This window comes from Peromyscus eremicus, chromosome 3 (assembly GCF_949786415.1).
Source record: "Peromyscus eremicus chromosome 3, PerEre_H2_v1, whole genome shotgun sequence".
Taxonomy (NCBI): Eukaryota; Metazoa; Chordata; class Mammalia; order Rodentia; family Cricetidae; genus Peromyscus; species Peromyscus eremicus.
Genome location: NC_081418.1, coordinates 34,038,458 through 34,057,735, shown reverse-complemented (window position 1 = coordinate 34,057,735; position 19,278 = coordinate 34,038,458). Strand labels below are relative to the sequence as shown.

The window sequence follows — 19,278 nt, the reverse complement described above, 5'->3', positions numbered from 1 at the left end:
ATAAATATGCTGATTAAATCATGCTGGAGTCCTAAGCTTACTTTCAGTCCTGTGTAATATGGGGCTAAATTGTTTTAAAAAGTCTCAATCATTCATTGGTTAACTTGGTGAACTGGTTATAACTCATTTAAGTAACTTATGTATATATAGGTTGAAAAAAACTACAAGGAATATTCCAGCCTTGCATCAGATTAATAACTCATCAATTGGTTTTAAATACCATTTTAAAATAGTTTTATATGAACAAACATTAAGTAAAAATATAGACTCATCATAGTCTATATTAGTGGCAGAAATAAAACACATTGGGCACAAACACTCATATATAATCAATTATGCTTTGATATTGGCCAATAAACTGATAAACACACCAAAAATTCCAGGGAGAAAAAAAATGCCCCTTTGCAGCCTGAAACCAGCAAGAGCTGCTAAGAGCATTCACATATACATACCTGCAATATTGCTACCACCAATTAAGCTGGGGAAGTCGGGGGGGGGGGGGGGGGGGACTGGGAAGAGTGGAGGGAGGGGAAACTGTGGGTGGATGTAATGTATGAGAGAAGAGTAAATTAAAAAAAATTTAGGCTGTTTTTAAAGGTCTTATTATATTCAAATCTATTTAATTTTTCTCAAATCAAAAGGGTAATAAAAAATAATAAATATTGGTTACATGTGCAGGCCTCAAAACTAGAAGGGAAATTTCTTAAAAAAAAAAATCAACATCTTCCCTAGAGAACTGTCCCACCCTGGCAGCTACTATGATGTCATATCCTTTACCTCTGCTAAGTCACATATTATTAGCAAACGCTTATAGCAAAGCATATGCATCTTCTCGAAAGGACAAAAGCCTACAAAACAGTCTGTGCTGTAAAGAAATGGCTGTGTGTTACTTGAAGGAAAAGTCAGGCAACTTACAGCTAATCTATTAATGTTACAGTCTCAGTCACTAAGTGGAAAGAAATATCACTTTTGTTTTACCAGTTGGAATTCTCCCAGACTCCCAAGTTCCTTTATAAAGGTCCTAATTGAGTGAATTTCCTCTAAAGACAGGCACTTATTTAACTCCTTGTGATAGTTTCCATCCTAGAAAGGAAAAAAGCCTTAAGTAATCATGAAACAGTCAAGCCATCTTTCCCCCAGTAACCCCCACCTAACAAATCAATCAAACTCTACAACAGCTAAACTTATTAAAGCTGTAGAATTCATAGAGATGATATGTTGTCTCAATAACATCCAAATACAAAAAAAGTTTCATAGTTGACAGGATTGGCTGTCTTAACTCACCCAATGGTACCTTGGTAGTGAGGTCAAGGGGATGAGCACAAGAGAGGAGGATGTGTGTGACCATGGTTTTGGAATGCAAGATTTTCCTTGGGCCCTCAGAGCAATAGAGGTGAAAAAAATCAAAGAGTATCTGGACACGAACCCCAGTGTGGAATACTGCCATTGGAGAGTTGTAGTAGGTAGCCATTCCAGCTTTGCTCTGGAAGTTCCAACCCCCATTGAGGCTCCGGTAACTGTCACGCCTACAAGGCGGGGCCAAGAGAGGACCCTGAAGACCTGAGATCTGGATGTGCCAGCTCTCTTGATTCCTAAACCCTGGACGCTGGAGGTAGACCGAGCAGAGTTCTTCAGAGAACACCGCCGGACTGCGCTACACCTTTCCAAGACCTGTAAACTATCTATTCACTTGTAAGTTACCCCACAAAATAAACTTCCCTTTTAACTACGTGGAGTGGCCTTAATAATTTCACCAATACAGAGTTTCCCAAGCTACACAGAGAAACCCTGTCTCGAAAAACCAATAAATAAATAAATAAATAAATAAATAAATAAATAAATAAATAAATAAAAATAATAAAAAAACCATTTGGGGTTGGGGATTTAGCTCAGTGGAGTGCAAGGCCCTGGGTTCGGTCCTCAGTTCCGTAAAAGAAAAAAAAAAAAAACAGAATTGGAGAGTTTCACAGGCTGGCCACTTACCACTCCAGGTTTTTCCACATTCATTTGTTTCCAAGAGCATCCCTGAGGTCAAGAGCGATGCTCTCTGACAAGGTGTGTGTGACAGACACCATCACAGCCTTTGTGAAATTTTTTACATACTCCTCCAAATTCGTCAAATATGAGTTTCAAAATAGAAAGACATTTGGGGAATACTATTATGGTAATTGGCACTGATTTTTTAGTGTATAAGAACACTGTGCTAGCCTGCCATAAAAACAAACCAAGAACCCAAACAACAACAACCCACCCAGCACCGTTCTGAAGTCCTCCACCCTGATGGTCAGCGTCCAGCCAAATGTCAACGGACACAAATATTTAAGCAAATTAATGTTTTAATTCAGTTCCCCTGAAGTCATCCTGGAGTACTCTGTAATTCCAGACTACCTTCAGAGAGTTCTAACAGTCTTTGTAAAGTTCTGAAATGTATAAACACATGTATCATTGAAAATATCTATATCTGTTCCCCAACAATTACGAACTTTTTCACTTCGTTCCCATCACAATCCTTCACACGCATACTTAGTCAATATAAAATGATGGTGGTCCTCAGGTCAGAATATAGAAGCACAAGATAATCGACAACAATTATTAATTAATTTCAAATTGCACAATAAAAATGACTAGTGGCTGAGAAACCACTGTCCATATGCATGTATGAACTCACCTCCAGTGCGCTGGCTCTGTAAAGCTTCTGCACTATCTCAGAAAATACAGAAAGGGAAGATGTGTTGGAGAAGAGGAAGTTGAAAGTATCCTTTAAGAGGATTTTTTCTATATTTTGGTCCTCCAAATTGAACTTCTCATCATCTTGAAATTTCAAATGCTCATGTACCTTTGAAAGAAGAGAAGCAGAGGAGACCTTACAGGGAAATTAATTCTAAGGCATGATTTATTTCAGGTTGGATTGTAGACCAGAGCTGACATCTAGTGGTCTTCCAGAGGCTAACAGTTTCATAAACATGAGTAACGCTTCTTAGGAAGATGCCATTCTTTTAATGTAGAGGAGCATGAACTATTTCAAAGTCGCATTAGCTTATCTTGAAAGTCTTTATATCTCACAAATATTTGTTCATGAAAGATAATACATAACATTTTTTCAAAAATACAAATTTTTGAAAGTTTAATTTCAGCTATTAGGCATCAAAAAAGCAAATGGCCATTAAAAATTTCATAAAGATTCTAAATTTTATAGATAAATCTTAAACATGCAATATTTATGTAATTGTATTCTCTATATCATGGTTTAGAAAAAACTAACTCTAGTGGACTTGAACTCTGATTACCCATAAGTCTATTTTGTTCCCCTTTCCTTCCCACCTTAGAGCCCAATAGACAGCTTTTTATAAAATAGCTGAACCAATGTTTTTGTCTTCTAATCATTGAAGAATATTTTAGATGAAAAAAATATGCTGAGGAAAGTGATCTAAAAGAGTTTTAACTCAAAACAAACTAAAAACCACCCATATTTACATATACATATCAGAAAATATTTCAAAAATTCACATGACATTTTATGCTTTTAAATTAAAATAGAAAAACAATGCATTTATTTGTATTACTAGCCTAGGGCCTAGTGCATTCCAGGCAAGAATTCTGCCAGTGGTCAGTCTCTCTTGTTCCTATGGCTTTTTAAATGACCAATTGAAAAAGAATAACAGAGCCATCTCTTCATGATGCCATGAAAATACCCCTGGTCATCTCTTGTTTGCCGTTATCAATATGTCCTGCTTTTTCCCGTGAACATATACTTGACTTAATAGTATCTTTATTCAGGGGAACTATGGAAAACTTCATGTTTGTTCTAGTGTGTCCTCGTGGTGATTAGAATTCACTAATTCCCTAGGAGCCATGGGCATATTAGCCTGGAAGGACTGTAACGGAAGGTGTTACTAATCAACTGGTAACCATGAATGAAAATACACACCCTACCCCCACCCCAAATACATATGCTTCGTCCTACATACTCACCTGGAGCACTACAGGATTTCCCAAATCTCCATAACCAATATCAAAAGTTAAAAGCTGAAAACACTGTCTACATCTGGAAGGAAAAACACAAAGTAACAGGAAAACATATTCTCTTTGCTACACACTCTGCTATATGGTATTACATTATTTATAATTGATACAGTTAAATTTCCATAATTTAAAGGCCAATGGCATGGATAATAGAAAATTACATGAAATGGAGTGTTGGATTTGAGTCTCTTTTGTTCATTAGAGAAAGTGCAAATATGCTTCCATTCTCCATGGCACACCACAGTAACCAATGATGTTATTCCATGAGAACCTTAATATGGGGAGAAATGTCCAGGTCCTCTACTCTTAACACTAATGCATGCAGAAAGTGTAAGAATGAGCTCAAATCACTGAGCACCTTTCCCTTTTTTGGCAAACTTGACCACATTTCCTTAGAACAAAGGCAACAAGCTATTGTCAAGCTGAGCTAGGAGAGTAGAAGTGACAGAATTTTGTTAAAAGCTTTTTCTATCTCAGTATTTTGAAGTCATTGTGACATTTTAGAATAAATGTATTATGTACAGGTAAAGCTATACATGGTCAATACTTAGTATATTTGATGGAAATACTTGAAAGGAGGCTACAAATTCAAGATTATCTTTAGGATCCAAGAACAGGCTTGTAGTCCCAGCACTAGGAAGTGGAGGCAGGAGGATGACAAGTTCCAGGCTAGTCTAGGCTGTACAGTAAGACTGCTGAAAAGATCATAATAGTAGCAATAACAGTAATAACAATAAATACTTAAAACCCTGTGTTCTATTTCTTGTCACACCATTTGAATATGAACAAATGGCATGTAACGAACTCTGAAGTTTTAGAATCTATAAATTACGCCATACATGTTTAGAAGATCATATTATCATGTACTGACATAGATTTTCCATGTTCTATTTACTTCCAGCGGCTGTTTTTTCACTAGTAAATTTTAGAATCTCTCTCTCTCTCTCTCTCTCTCTCTCTCTCTCTCTCTCTCTCTCTCTCTGTCTGTCTGTTCTGTCTCTCTCTCACCTATGGATGGTCTTTGGTCCCAGAGTAGATGCTTTACTGAACACCTCAGCCACCAGTAGGAGCTTGCTAATTGCTTCTTTCATGCTATCCAGTGCCTGCAGAGGTGAACTTGTCCTCAGGAATGTCTCAAAAAACATCTGCAGCTAGGAAAAAACAAAAGATTGACAGAACAAAATATATTTTCATCTGCCTATTGTTTCCAAGGTGAGTAATCTGAAGGTTATGTCTCCCTGTCCACTTCAAAAACCAGAACAAAACTTTAAGTAGAAAAATTTGAGAATCTAAGATTTAAATATTTTTAATTCAAGTCACAAGGAGAAAGAAACGTTCACATACCTTGCAATTTAATTTTTTTTTTTTTTTTTTTTTTTTAGTTTCTTCAGACAGGGTTTCTCTGTGTAACCACCATGGCTGTCCTGGAACTCATGCTACAGACCAGGCTGGCCTCGAACTCATGGAGATCTGCCTGCTTCTGCCTCCTGAGAGTTGGGATCAAAGGTGTGTACCACCATTGCCCAGTCCATGCAATCTAACTTAACATTCTTTATTCATTTCACTTTTCTTGTAGTATCAAACCACAGAAGGGACAGTACCCCTGACATGGTGAGGGTTGCAGTAGGAGCCCTCTGGCTTGAGTTCTGATTCTCTCAGTAAGGGAACTGCACTTGCCACTCACTTTGCTGAATCTCTGCTTCCTTACTTGCACATGGGCTAATACTCACTAACAAGAGAGTTGTGCACCCAACATAGAAAACAATTATTTGAAAGCCAGTAGAAAGTATGAAAATCAAATATTTGGTTTCTAATTATCAATTTTCTGCATGTATCAATAAAAATATCTTTTCAAAGCTGTTTCTCTTCATCTCATTTTTCTCTGGGAGACCTAGGCAACCAGAGAAGAATCTAAGAGAATTACAGAGTTGTAATAACATTTTAATATAAGATTTCCTGTGATGAAAAAGATGAGATGGTATTAAGTAAAAGAAGGTCAAGTCTGTGTCTTCCTGTGGACAATACTGTTAGCTTCACAAACAGCTATTCTTATTTACTTAAATATTAAAAACCATAAGACAAAACTACCTTTTGAAGATGCTTAGCATTAAATTTCAAGTCAATATTTTTAAAAAATATAAACCAAATCTTATTGATTTACAGACTTTCTCTAGGTAAACATAACCTTTCAAAGATAAAGAACAAAAAATATTTTTTGAAAAAACATGCAGCAGATATTTGATTAATGCTTTTGGAAGAATAGGCTAAACCTATCAGAATGCAAAAAATCACACATTGGAAATGTCTGTTGTGATGATAACGAAGGACAAATATTGGCAGAAATCATCTATGGAAAATGGTAACCGTATCTTTAAAATGTGCAAGTGAAATTCTCCCAACATAAACAAGTATTGAGTCCATAAACTTTTATAAGCCAAAACCAGAAATCTAATGAGACCAGACATTAAGACCCTAAGAACATATCATCAACATCTGGCAACTGAGATATTTTTCCATTTTACTAAGGAAAATGAATGTAGTAATTGTATAATTAAAAGAAAACAAATTAATGCTAACAGTAAAAATGTTAACACCCTTGAGTCAAAATAGAATAACACCGTGTGTTTCTAAATAAAAGCAACATAAATCTTACTCAGCTCACCATATTAATAGGAAGAGTTGCTAATGACATTCATGCATTCTTTCCACATTAATGTCACCTGAATGTCACAGAGCTTATGGTTGATGATACAATAATGTTGAAAAGTTCTGCCTAGCATATATGGTGTACAAGACTGAGTGTCAAATTATACCCTCCATAGAGAGCAGCAAATTAGTATTTGGGGCTTGTATTTATTTATTCCCCTAATGTGCAAATGGTTATTTCTTAAGTTATAACAGGAATAGTAAGCATTGAACACAAAGTCTATTCAATTAATTCATTTCTGCTTTCGGTGAGCTCTCTACTCTGTGGGAAGCCTACATTCTGTGACTTAGGGACACATTTCACAGCACTGTGGTAACACTCCAAAAAATATCAGGTTCAACTCTGGTTCTGTGCCATACTGTGACACTTTGTAACAATTCCTACTCTATGGACTTATTTAACTTACTCAGCGCAGTGTCAACAAACATCACATGTGAGAAATAAAAGGAGGGTCGTGCAAGTGCTGAATGTGTATGTGTACACATGTCATCAACCTGCATTAAGTCTCCCAAAGAGAGTATAACACATTTATCATTCCCCATAACGGAATCACTCAGACTAAATAAGAGATTCATTCCTAGTTCTGTTTATACTGTAAATGACTGTGCTAATTATATTTCCTTGGTCAAACTATCTGAGATCTGTGCATCTCGGTGTACTCAGATGCACAACGAACAACAGAGTGTACTTCATGACCTCATCAAAATGTATCAAATTGGAAACAATTTGCTGTTAATTAAATCCAAAGGTATCAGTACTTGAAAAAAATTTCACTTGGGAGATTTTATATGTCACCCGCAAATATTGAGAGGAGCAATGTCACATTTCATTTGACATTTCATTTGCTCAGTTGAAACATGGAGACACAATCTAAATATTAAGCAGACTCCTCTGTCTTTGTAAATTACTGCTAATGCTTGTGTGTGTGTGTGTGTGTGTGTGTGTGCGCGCGCGCGCTAGGTGTTACCCTTGTGTGTATTAGGTAAGTTCTTTGGAACAGTGCTACATCCTATCCCCAGTAAACATCGTTAACTTAAATAAATAGGACAGTGTAACTTGCCAAGGAAATCAGAGCCTTGGATAAAAACTCAACACTTTTAAAGCTAGATGTGATGGTGCTTGTCTTTGATCCCAAGACTCATGTGGCAGAAATAGGCAGATCATAGAGTGAAGGACTGTGTGAGCTAGGTGGTCCGTTTATGGCCAGTTTAGGCTGGCTATACAGTGAGACCCCGTCTCCAAAAACCCCAAACAAAAACAAAGCAACAGTAACAGAATGCTTAAAGCCTTTCATGCCATTACACTCTTTACAGACTACCTGTTTTCCTGTCAATGCAATAATAAAACCCAAATTTAGTGCTAAGTAAATGGATGGAAAATGACCTTGTAAGATCATAGTTATAAAGACGGGCAGCTTAAACATCACTGTTCCTTTGTGTTTAAAAATTCAAAAAATAATCAGTGAGATGTGTTAAGCATTTATAACGTAAATCCATTTAAGCAACTGAGATACAAATAAGTGAACCAAAACTATGTACTGAAAATGGAAGCATGGAGAGCAGGTGAGCTGGATCTGCTCCTCACCAGCTGCAGCACTCCGGAAAGTGGGCCCTGCACCTCGCCTGGGCAACACAGTAGAGCTGGCCCTGAAGGTGTAGGTGTGGGAGAACATGCCTGAGGGCGTGAGAGCAGGAGAACTGGCCCTTCTTGCTGCCTGCTGCATTTGGTGAACTAGCCAGGGCAGTGCTGGAGAGCTCACCCTCCCGATGAGATTGAGGGAGAGTTAGTGGGCTGACCAATGCAGCTACCATCCAGACTCATGTGGGGGACCTACCCATTTCTCTGTGGGAGGCCCCCTTTCACTTTTTCCCCAGGGTACTCTTGAGGAGGGAGAAGCGAGAAATATTTAGATAGAAGGATAGAAGGGAGAGAAATAGATAGAAACACAGGATAGCCTCTAGAGGACCTGGATCATTATCCACCAGCCCTTTCTGTCTCTTTGAAAGGGCCTTTTATAGGAATGCCAAGGAGTGGAGCAAAAGACCTCCCCCTAGCACAGCCAAATGTAGACCCTTTCCAATCACCTGGTAACCACACACATGGTCAAACATCCTCTAATGCAGCCCTAGATCTCACTAGGAAACCTTTGTGGGCCTCCACAGACTCAGATCCAAGGCTATGAGCTAACCCACCCTAACATCCACCCCATCTATGAAATGCTGGAGCACATGAAGTAGCTGGTCCTGCAGACCCAAAGCAGCAGGATCGCCACGATGCAGGGCAACAATAAGATATCCAAAAGGAGTACCAGTGAAAACCCAGTATTGATAGTGTAGCAGAAACCAGAAGACTCTAACCAGACCAGTGACTCATTGCAATGAAAATCGGCAAGTAAAGATGTATGGACTAAGGGCTATACTGTGAGAGTCACTGCGTCACACTACAGCTTCCACAATGAATTTTTTTTCTTTTAAATTTTCAAATTTTCTTTTCTTTTATTTTGGGGGAGGGTTGCAAGGGCAGAGGGTGGATATGAGGGGCCGGGGAGATGAATGACATTGGGATGCATGATGTGAAATATACAAAGACTCAATAAAAAAGTTATGGAAAAAAAAAAGAAAGAAAATGGAAAGGTGGGAAAGCTGAGAAGGAACCAAAATATTTGGAGGAAAGTTTCAACTATTAATTTGATACCTTAAAAATACTTCCAAAGTGTACTAATTATTCACCTCATTCATATACCTCATAGCCATCTCAATATTTCTATTCTCTCATGAGAGACTGGACAAATTATTCTAGATTGATTGGTTCTCAGTGAACACGTTGATTAATATATTCTATATTAAACTTGCTGATTTTCTTGTCTGCTCTTCACATTAGACTGAGATATTTTAGGCCAAGAATTACCATATTTACCTTTGACATCCTGGTACCTGAGGCAGGATCAGTGTTTAGTAAAGTCGTTGAATGAGGAATCTTAGATATGCCCTTATAGACGCCTCAGAAACTTTCACTGGAGGAATTTGTTTACTAGAGTTTCTAGATAATGCAGTTTTAAAACAATGCGTTAGCCTAGGGCTATAGTTCATTGGCAGAGCATAAGACCTTAGGCTTAGTGCCGTATTGCAGACACACAAGCTACACAATATTAGTTTCTTGCCTACATCTCATGAGAGTGAAAGGATATACATTTTTTCCCTAGTGACTTTTAATAAAATCTTTGAAATATAGAAGCTTATGACTGTTTGGGAGGATTTTTTGAGATAAGGAAGTTCAATCCTAGAGCTAGAGAAAAAGATGGAAGATTAACCAATATTTGTTTTTCTTAAAGTAATGTCCTTGGCTAACTAAAAACTTTGGCAGAATACTAATATATTTTTGAACCTAGGCTCATGTGCCATAGCATTGTACTTTACTAAAGTTCCCCATGATTTCTTTTAGTGTTACTGTGAATGAGAGAGAGAGAGAGAGAGAGAGAGAGAGAGAGAGAGAGAGAGAGAGAGAGATTTTGTCTTCTCTGATTGAAGAGTACTAGGAAATTTAAATATGAGTATTTGCATTAAATATATGGAAAGATGATCAATACTGTCAATTACTGGAGAAATACATATTAAAACTACAGCAAGGCAAGCCCTCATACCCATTTAGGATGATTATTATCTGATAATTATCTTAAAAACACATACAGTAATAGATATCAGGAAAGATGTGAAGGAATTATGGTCTTCAAACTCTGTAACTGAAATGTAAAGAGGTGATTTCTCAAAAGCCAAAAATAACAGATTTATCATTTGGCCCAGAAATTCTGGGAGGTCTGTCAGAAGACTTGAAAAGTCAGATCACAGAGAGATACCTGGACTCATGCTCATAGCGCCAACAGTTTTTCCCAACGGTGGAAACAGCAGGTAGACTTTGACAAATGAAGGGATCAGAAAAAGTCCTCTCTAGAGACACAGGTGTTGCCCCACCTTAAGTGGGAAAGAAATTTTGTAACACTACAAAGCTGATGAACCTTGATGACATTGTATGAGAAGGAATTCAGTTACATAAACCACAGATCCTCTCCCTCTAAGTTACCTAAAGGAGTCAAATGTGTAGGAACAGAAAGGTGCTTCACAGAGGATGAGGGGAAAGGGGAATGGGAAGTTGTTATTTAATGTTATTTCAGTGGTGCTCAAAGCGCTGGAGATTGGTTGTGCAATAATATACATACTGTTAACACTAGTAGACTGGACATATAGAATGGTTAATAATATGTCTTGTTACTGTGCAAATTAACACAGTTGAAAAGAAATTCAAGTCCCTGGCATTTTCTAGCCTCTCTCTTGACAACAGTGAGGGATTAACACTTGCTAATTTGTGTCAGCAAGGTCCAAAAGAATGCTGCTTGGCTTTCATGGTCAGGACTTACCAAAACAAAATGAAAGCAAACAAAAAAGAATTCTTCCCTTGCTCCATTGACTCTTTCCTGCAAACAGTGCAAACACCACCTAGCTCTATCTTAGGTCCTCATGGTCTCCTTATCTCTGAGCAGGCTTACCCTGGGCTTTGTTGTTATTTGACCAGGGTGTGAAATAGTACACAGAAAGCTCCAGTGTTGGAAAGAATGATCCAGACGAGAAAACAAATGAGGTAACATGAGGTTTAAGGCCAAGGGTCTCAGATGTCTGTCAACACTCAGAAGGAAAACAAAACAAAACAAAACAAAAAAACCTCTTAAGGTTCTCATTCAACTTACCCACTCAATTAAAATATACAGAAGCCAAGCTTCCTGGTTCTTAGTCCAAATTAAAGTGGGAATAAAGATGCATTTGACATACTTTTAATGCAGCTGGAATTTAAGTTTATTGTTCTTGGTGGATGATTATTCTGGCTTTTTGAGACTCAGCAGGGATCTCTGAATTTAATCCAACCAGTTTGTTTTGCAGAATCCTGAAAATGTATCTAAAGTAATTCAAATATTTTAGAATTTTACAATGTTTACAAATCTTTTGATTGTTCTATAACTCTCAACTAAAATATGCCATATATTGAAACTTCTAAAATTTCAGTTATCATACATAAACTATAAGTACAAAAATGAAAACAAAAAACCCATGTATATTTTCCAAAGAGTTATGATGCAGTTATTGGCCATACACAATTGCTTAGGATAAGAGAAGTACATTATAAATCTCAAATAATTTTTGTTCTAAAGAGTAAAATCATATTGAAAATACACCTTTCAGATGGGTATATTTATTTTTATTGAAATAACTCATACGTCCATATAAAAACACATTTTTAGTATTAAAATGATATAAATTCAGCATCAGTACTAATAATATTTTAATGGAAATATAGATGAAATTTGATCACATAAATACATAGATATATAAGGAAGACTTTACTTACAGCAACATGACTCAATACTTTGAATTCCCCACAAAGTATATTAAAAAGAATCAAGTGCTGGGTATGGTGGTGTATGCCTTTAGTCTCTGCATTCAGGAGGCAGGGGCAGGAGGATCTCTGTGAGTTTACGACCAGCCTTGTCTACATAACATGTTATAGCATGTTTCAGGTCAGCTAGAGCTACACAGTGAGACTGTGCCTCAAAAGAAGAAGAAGAAGAAGGAGAAGGAGAAGAAGAAGAAGAAGAAGAAGAAGAAGAAGAAGAAGAAGAAGAAGAAGAAGAAGAAGAAGAAGAAGACGACGACAAAACAACATAAAACAACAACAAAAAAGAACTACATTGTATCATGAATTGTTAGAAGGTCTTATTAATTAAAACAAATCCGAAGCCAGGTATTGGGGTGGATGTTGGATGATCAGAGAGACAGAAGAGGCCACAGCCACCTCACCTCGCCTGTTCCTCAGCTGGTCCTGTTTCCTCAGACTGGATGCCTCCTCATCCAGAATGAATCTCAGCTGAACTGCTGCTCGAAGCCTGAAAGTTTAACCAGCCAACTGCTTCTAGTTTCTGGTCTTCATGCCTTATATACCTTTCTGCTTTCTACCATCACTCCCTGGGATTAAGGCTCGCTTTCTGGGATTAAAGGCGTGAGTCACCATGCTTAGCTGTATTCTTCAACAGATGGATTTCTGCCTCTGGAATGCTAGGATTAAAGGCATGTGCTACCACTGCCTATCCTAAGTATCTAATGGCTTTTCTGTTCTCTGACCCCAGATAAGTTTATTAGGGTAGACAATATTTTGGGGGAACATAATACCACCACACTACATAGTGATTTAGCATGAGATATGAGATTATTATTAAAATAAATAATTGAAAGTGGTTTCTGTTGTCATATATAATTTTTTTGTAGGGGTGGGAGTAAAGGTTAATATTCATGGTCAGCTTGACAGGCTCTAGACTCAGCAAAGACTCATTCCATTTGGCATGTCTGTGAGCGTTTTCTACATTAGGTTAGTAGAGGTAAGGAGATCCATTTTAACTGTCAGACCAAATAAAAATAAGAAAGTAGGCATAGCACCAGTAGGTACTGCTCTTTGTTTTCTGACTGTGGAGACACTATGACCTGCCATCTCCTTCCTATTCCTGACACCAGACCCTCTCTGGCACGATGGACCTCATCCCCTAAAATTGTGAGCTCAGCATTTTTCCTTAAGTTGCTTTTGGCAGGAATTTTGATAAACCAATAAAACCAGAACCTAATACAGGGTGTGTGAGTGTGTGAATATTTTTCACTATAGAACAATCATCATCAAAATACTAGGGCCAGGTAAATGTTAGTTTTTTTTTTTTTTCTCTTAAAGTTTGGGAAAGTGCCTATGCCAGGAATAGCAACTTGACTCTGAGATACCTTCTTAGTAAGATCAAGCTTTTAGCATCTTAGAAGCACATGGCATCTGATGTACTAGGAATCATTAGAAGCTCTCCATAGGGCTGTGGAACCCTTGAGGAGGAGCCTTTATGTGTCCCCAAGGGCAGCTGATATAAGCTTGAAGATAACAACTTTGGATGTGGCTAGCCTAGAGGAAAGTATCTGCTCCATGCCATAGGTCAGGCCAAGAAGCAAAGAGCAAGTTAGGCTTCTGTACCCCAAGAGAAGTCCTCTTTACATATTGAAGAGACAAGAGTGTAAAATACAATATTTCAGAATAGAATTTAAGACGAAAAAGAACACAAAGGCTTTGAGAAAGGGAGACAAGTGATGACTAGAGATCTAGGCCATGATTAATTTTTCTTCAATGTATTATTTGAACATGATTCTACACAGCATTCACCACCATGCACTAACCTTAGTCGCACAGACTATGGGGCTGAGACTGCATTTTTACACTCCCCATTCTGCTTATATTCCTAGACTAGAAGTACTCAGAGAAGGGTGCTTACTATCCAGATATATAGAAGAGGAAACTTGAGGCTGGGAATTCAAGTCATGAGCTGAAAGCCCAAAGGGTCGTGTTATCAACCAACACCATGTTACAGCAGCAAGTCTGCTGGGCTGCAAAGCTCGTGTGTGACTTCCTTTCTCATACCGTACTCCCCTTAGTGATGTGGGCAGACCCTGAAATACATGAGTATGATTAGCTGCATTTTCACTTCCAGGAGAAATAGATGGCTTGAAACTACCATACTTTTCAAGCACATGCCTTTACAACCACATTTCTAAAATATCAGTTCAACTATTTGAGTAATGCATATGCCCTAATCACCTTTTGGAAAAAAGAAAACTTTTTAGCAACTTAAATTGCCTGGATCAAGGGGGGAAAAATCTCTTGTTAAACCAAATGATTTAGGAATATAAACATTCTCATTGTTTGTTTTAGTTTGTTGAAAAATGGCTTATTTTTAGGTAAACTGGAAAAACTGAATTAGGTTTACTTAAATTAGAATACTTTTTGCACATTCTTTGGCATTAAATCAAAAGCTTAAATACTAGAATAAGCTCTATGCTTCCAGAGACATGAATAATGTTATTCATTCGTACTTCTTAATAACCTGAAGCTTTGATGCACATACTAAGCTTAGAAAATCAGAATACAGCTTCTGTGTGATTGAAGCAGTTTCACAGTTAAACATCTTGAATTCTCCCACAAGAATGTGAGAGAACTGGAGAGAAGCGGAATACAGGACTACAAAGGGCTGTGAAAAGCATAAAAATTTAACTATTTGCTTTGAATGGCAAAACCGTGATTGCATTATATTCAACCTTCTCAGAGAACTGACAGGTTTTCTTTATTATCCCTTCCAGACTTTCTCTGTGGGAAATAAAGGATCAGGGAGATTTCACAGTAAAGAGCAAAAGCTAAAGTTATAAAGGTTTTATCATTGAACTCTCTATGTATAGACCTACTTATTCTCTTTACATAAATGCCATTGTTCAAGCAGGTCACAATTCTCTCCACTGACATTAAAATAGAACCCTTCTTTAAGCCTCAGGAAGACCCAACAGCTCATCTGCAAACTTTTCATCTTTTATTATTACACATTGATACTTAATATAAGTTAACAGATACTATTTGTGACAAGCAGTATTAAAAATTGCAAATAGAATACATTAGAAAGATTCCTATTTCAAAGTGAGGGAGAGTGTTCTGTGGTAAGCTCTATGATTCCTGTACTTGCTGTGCAAGTCTAAATCAAAATCATTAGTGCCCACTTAAAAGATGGATATGCGATGCATTTCTGTGACTCCAGCACTAGGGGGCAGAGACAGGCAGATCCCTGAAGCCCACTGGCCAACCAGCCTAAATGAATCAGTGAGCACCAGGTTCAAACGAGAAAATATATCTCAAAAACTAATGAGGAAAATCAATCCAGGAAGACCTGTGGCCTGCACATACATGTGCACACATGGGTACCTACATGCACATACACACAAATAAGTTTATACGCCACACACACGCACAAGATTACTGTCTCATATGTCCATAAAGTGTAAGGAAATAAAAAGAAAACTATTTGTATATTGTGGATATTTAATGCAGATGATCTCATTGAGATCTTATCAAGTCTCATGGTCAAGCACAGGAGAAAGAAAAACATACATTATAAATCATATACATATATATGGGCTCTGTAGGCTGGAAAGATGGCTGAGTGGTTAAGAGAGGTCACTACCTTTGCAGAGGACCCAAGTTCAGTTCCCAGCACCCACACCATGTGATTCACAACTATCTGTAGCTCCAGATCCAGGGAAATCTGATGCCTATGTTCTCTAAGAGTAGTACATGGACTTCTCTCTCTCTCTCTCTCTCTCTCTCTCTCTCTCTCTCTCTCTCTCTCTCTCTCTCTCACACACACACACACACACACACACAATTTAAAATAATAAAAATAAAAGATAATGGGGTCTGGTGGTACAGCAAAGAGAATGATGTATCAATAACCCTAATGCAAGTGCTGCAGTGTTAACGTGGCGAATCTATATTAGCTTCATTACAATCCTCTGTTATGTTCTTAGTCAGCTCTTAGGCCAGTTACAACTCTTATATAAACAAAATTCAGTTTAAATGAACATTTAGGGGTTTCTTTCATCATCTAAAAGCTAACAGTTAAATATCTGGTCAAATGCAATGCTATCTAGCCCAAATGGATGTTTTCTTAGTGTGTGCTGAGGTTTGACTACTGATTCTCTGACAACATGTATTCACTTTTCCATGGCTACTGAGTAATCTCTATGAAATTGAACTTGAACCACATTTTCCTCAGCTCACAGGGGAGAGGAGCCCCCAGTAGTTACAGTACAGCCTTTTATCCTCAGTACTACAAAATGCATTTTTTAAAATGTGAAAACAAAACAGTAATAGCTAAAAATTTTTAAACTTTTTTTAAATCCATAAAACTAAGTGGCTAGTGCACTGTTAATCTTGTGACGGCCAGTCAAGGCCTGCTATTTGCATATGGTTGAACTAACTGGAATTGTAAGCCATCTGACTTACAGACACCTCTCCCTGTGTGCACTGGTTTCACCGTAGTGAGAGCAACAACATAAAAACATTTGAAAAGAAATCTCAGAGAAGAATTCTGCTTCTCGATTTTTTTTTTCGTCCGTAAAATCTGAAAGCTGCTACGCCCACACTTATTTTACTGAAACATTTTAAATCAGCCTTTCTATACTGACTTGGTAAGCATGCAACCTGTGTGAGGAACGAGCCTGAGCATGGCATGCCTGCCTCAGGCATTGACATGCTGCTTTCCGAAGGGACTGTAAATGGTTGCTCAGTACCTCAAGTTGCCAAGGGGTAATTAAGACATTCTACTCACTAGAGACCGGATCCTAATCCTAACTGACATTTATTAGCAGGCTCCTCTTCACAGAATCATGAATCTTCATTTCCTCGTCCTTAGAGTAGGTATAAACACACACCCCTTCCCAGGCGTGTTAGAAGTTTCTGATGGAACAATTTAAGGGAACACATTCAGAACCATATCAAGTGACAACTGTTTTACATTTTACATTCCCACGAGGCTCAAGTTTTTGGGGTTTTAATCCTTAAAATATTTTATCTGGTCTAGAAATTCTGTACGTCATTTTTCCTCGCTCCCTCCTTACTCTCTCCATACTTCTTTCCTTAGTTTTCTGTTGCTGTAACAAAATACCTGAGAACGTTACCGAAAAGAAGAAAGATTGCTGCATGGTTTCAGCCCATGGTGTTTTGAGCCATTGTGTAGAAATGCACCATGATGAGAAGCCTGTGGTGGAGTAAACCTCTTCACCTTATTGTGCTATAGAAGCAGCAAGGGGGCGGGACTAGGAACAGAGATCAACCCAAGAGCATGCCCCAGGTGCTCTGCTTTCTTTAACTAGGCTTTCCTTTCTTCCTACTCCTTCTTCCAATGAAGCTGACATATCATCCATTCTGAAGTCTACCCAACTTTCCCCTGGCTGAACAATTTGCTACTATTCTTCACTATGCCAGTGACTGAGTCATTTATTGCATTCTGTCCTACATTACAGTTATTTATAAATCCATATTTCTCTGCCACTGCAGATAACATTTCTCTTATGAGTCCTTTTCCATCGTGCAGGCATAAATTAGTCATTCTTTGAACAGTTTTGGAAAATAAGTGTGTTGAATTAGCCATGGGAGATTATGGAAATATTCAATGCCTTTTCTTTCAGTTGTTTTTGACTTCATGATCAAATGTAAATATCTCATGCAAGCCTGAAGAATTGGATTAGATGTATTCACTCTCCACCAATGTTGACGAGGAAATTGTGTTTCTGTCTCTTACTCGGTGAAGGTATACAACCACTAGAAAAGCAGCCTTTTCTAATAGAAAATAAAAATAAAAAAGCCATCAGAAAAAAAATACCCGTTCCGTCTTCTCTCATGGTTTCTTGTGTCTGATTTAAATATTTCCCTATTCTCATGTTTGGGTTTTATCTTGTCAGTCCTGATGATAAAATGCCCTGATGTGAAGACACAAAACTCCTCACTTCCTGTGAGTTCTGTGACAAATACTTAATATATTGGTGATATGGCATAAGAAAATGGACTTCCTTATAGTTCTGGAGGTTAAAAATCCTGCAACCGAGGTGTCCCAGGGCCATGTTTCCTGCTAAGGCTCAAGGAGACAATTCATCTTCATCTTCCCACTTCTGGTGCTTGTTGACATTCTTTTGAGTACAAAGTTCTAATGTCTTGTTCAGTTTCATGACTTTTCCCTCTGTGAGTCAGTTCCTTCGGTAGCAGTTAGTCCTTCTGACTTTGTCCTGTGAGGTCACCTTCCACTGGAGCTGGGAAATCCAGGATGGTCTCAGCTTGGTGGTTTGAATGATCACGGCCTCAGTAGGCTCATATATTTCAATTCCTGGTCTCTAGTTGGTGGAACTGTGTTGCAGGATATTTGACCACACTGTGAACCCCAAGATTGTATTATTTACTGGAAAAACCTGCTTCCACTTTTGTGTCTCAGCTCTAGTACACACCTGTAATCCAAGAGTTTTCTGCTAGGATATTATAAACAGGTTAAATAAAGTCAACCATAGGTCAAGAGGTGGAGCAAACAACCAGTTGACAGGAGGCAAAACAAGAAAAAAAATAAATAAAAATAAAAAATAAAAAACAGGTGAGTAAGAGGAAGTCAGGGGGACGGATAGAGAGGTGCACAGGAAGTAGAAGGGAGGGACACTGAGTTTGAGTTTTTGATTTGAGACAGCGTAGGAAAAGAGGTTTGGGGGAGCATCAGCTGAGGAGGAAGGCCTGCTGGATGCTTTCTCTGCTTCTCTCAGTTAGCAGGCTTTCACCCCAGGATCTGGCTCGCAAGTCTTTATTGGTAAAATTGAACGATTGAGATTTTGTCAAAAACAACAGAACTGTTTTGGGAAAGATTAGGAGATGTGGCCTTGTTGGAGGTATATCACTGGCTTTGAGGTTTCACAACCCCATGCCAGCCCTGCCCTTGCCCCCTGCTGCATGTGGAGAAGATGTAAGCTCTCAGCTACTGCTCCAGTGCCATGTCTACCTACTTGCTGCCGTGCTCCCCACCATGATGGTTATGGGCTCACTCTCTGCAACTGTAAGCAAGCCCCCAACTACAGGCTCTCTTTTATAAGCAGCCTTGGTCAGAGTGTACCTTCACAGCAATAGAA

The 19,278-nt window shown here is 38.2% G+C and overlaps 1 protein-coding gene across 1 annotated transcript in view; it reads right to left on the bottom strand.

The window, feature by feature from the left end:
- Cped1 (cadherin like and PC-esterase domain containing 1) overlaps positions 1-19,278 on the bottom strand; it is a 273,880-nt gene that overhangs the window by 133,117 nt on the left and 121,485 nt on the right. Inside the window, exons 7-10 of the mRNA XM_059257422.1 lie at positions 5,032-5,174; positions 3,973-4,045; positions 2,669-2,836; positions 979-1,083 (exon numbers count right to left, since the gene is read on the bottom strand). Coding sequence (XP_059113405.1) covers positions 979-1,083; positions 2,669-2,836; positions 3,973-4,045; positions 5,032-5,174 — 489 coding nt within the window. The remainder of the gene's footprint in view (positions 1-978; positions 1,084-2,668; positions 2,837-3,972; positions 4,046-5,031; positions 5,175-19,278) is intronic.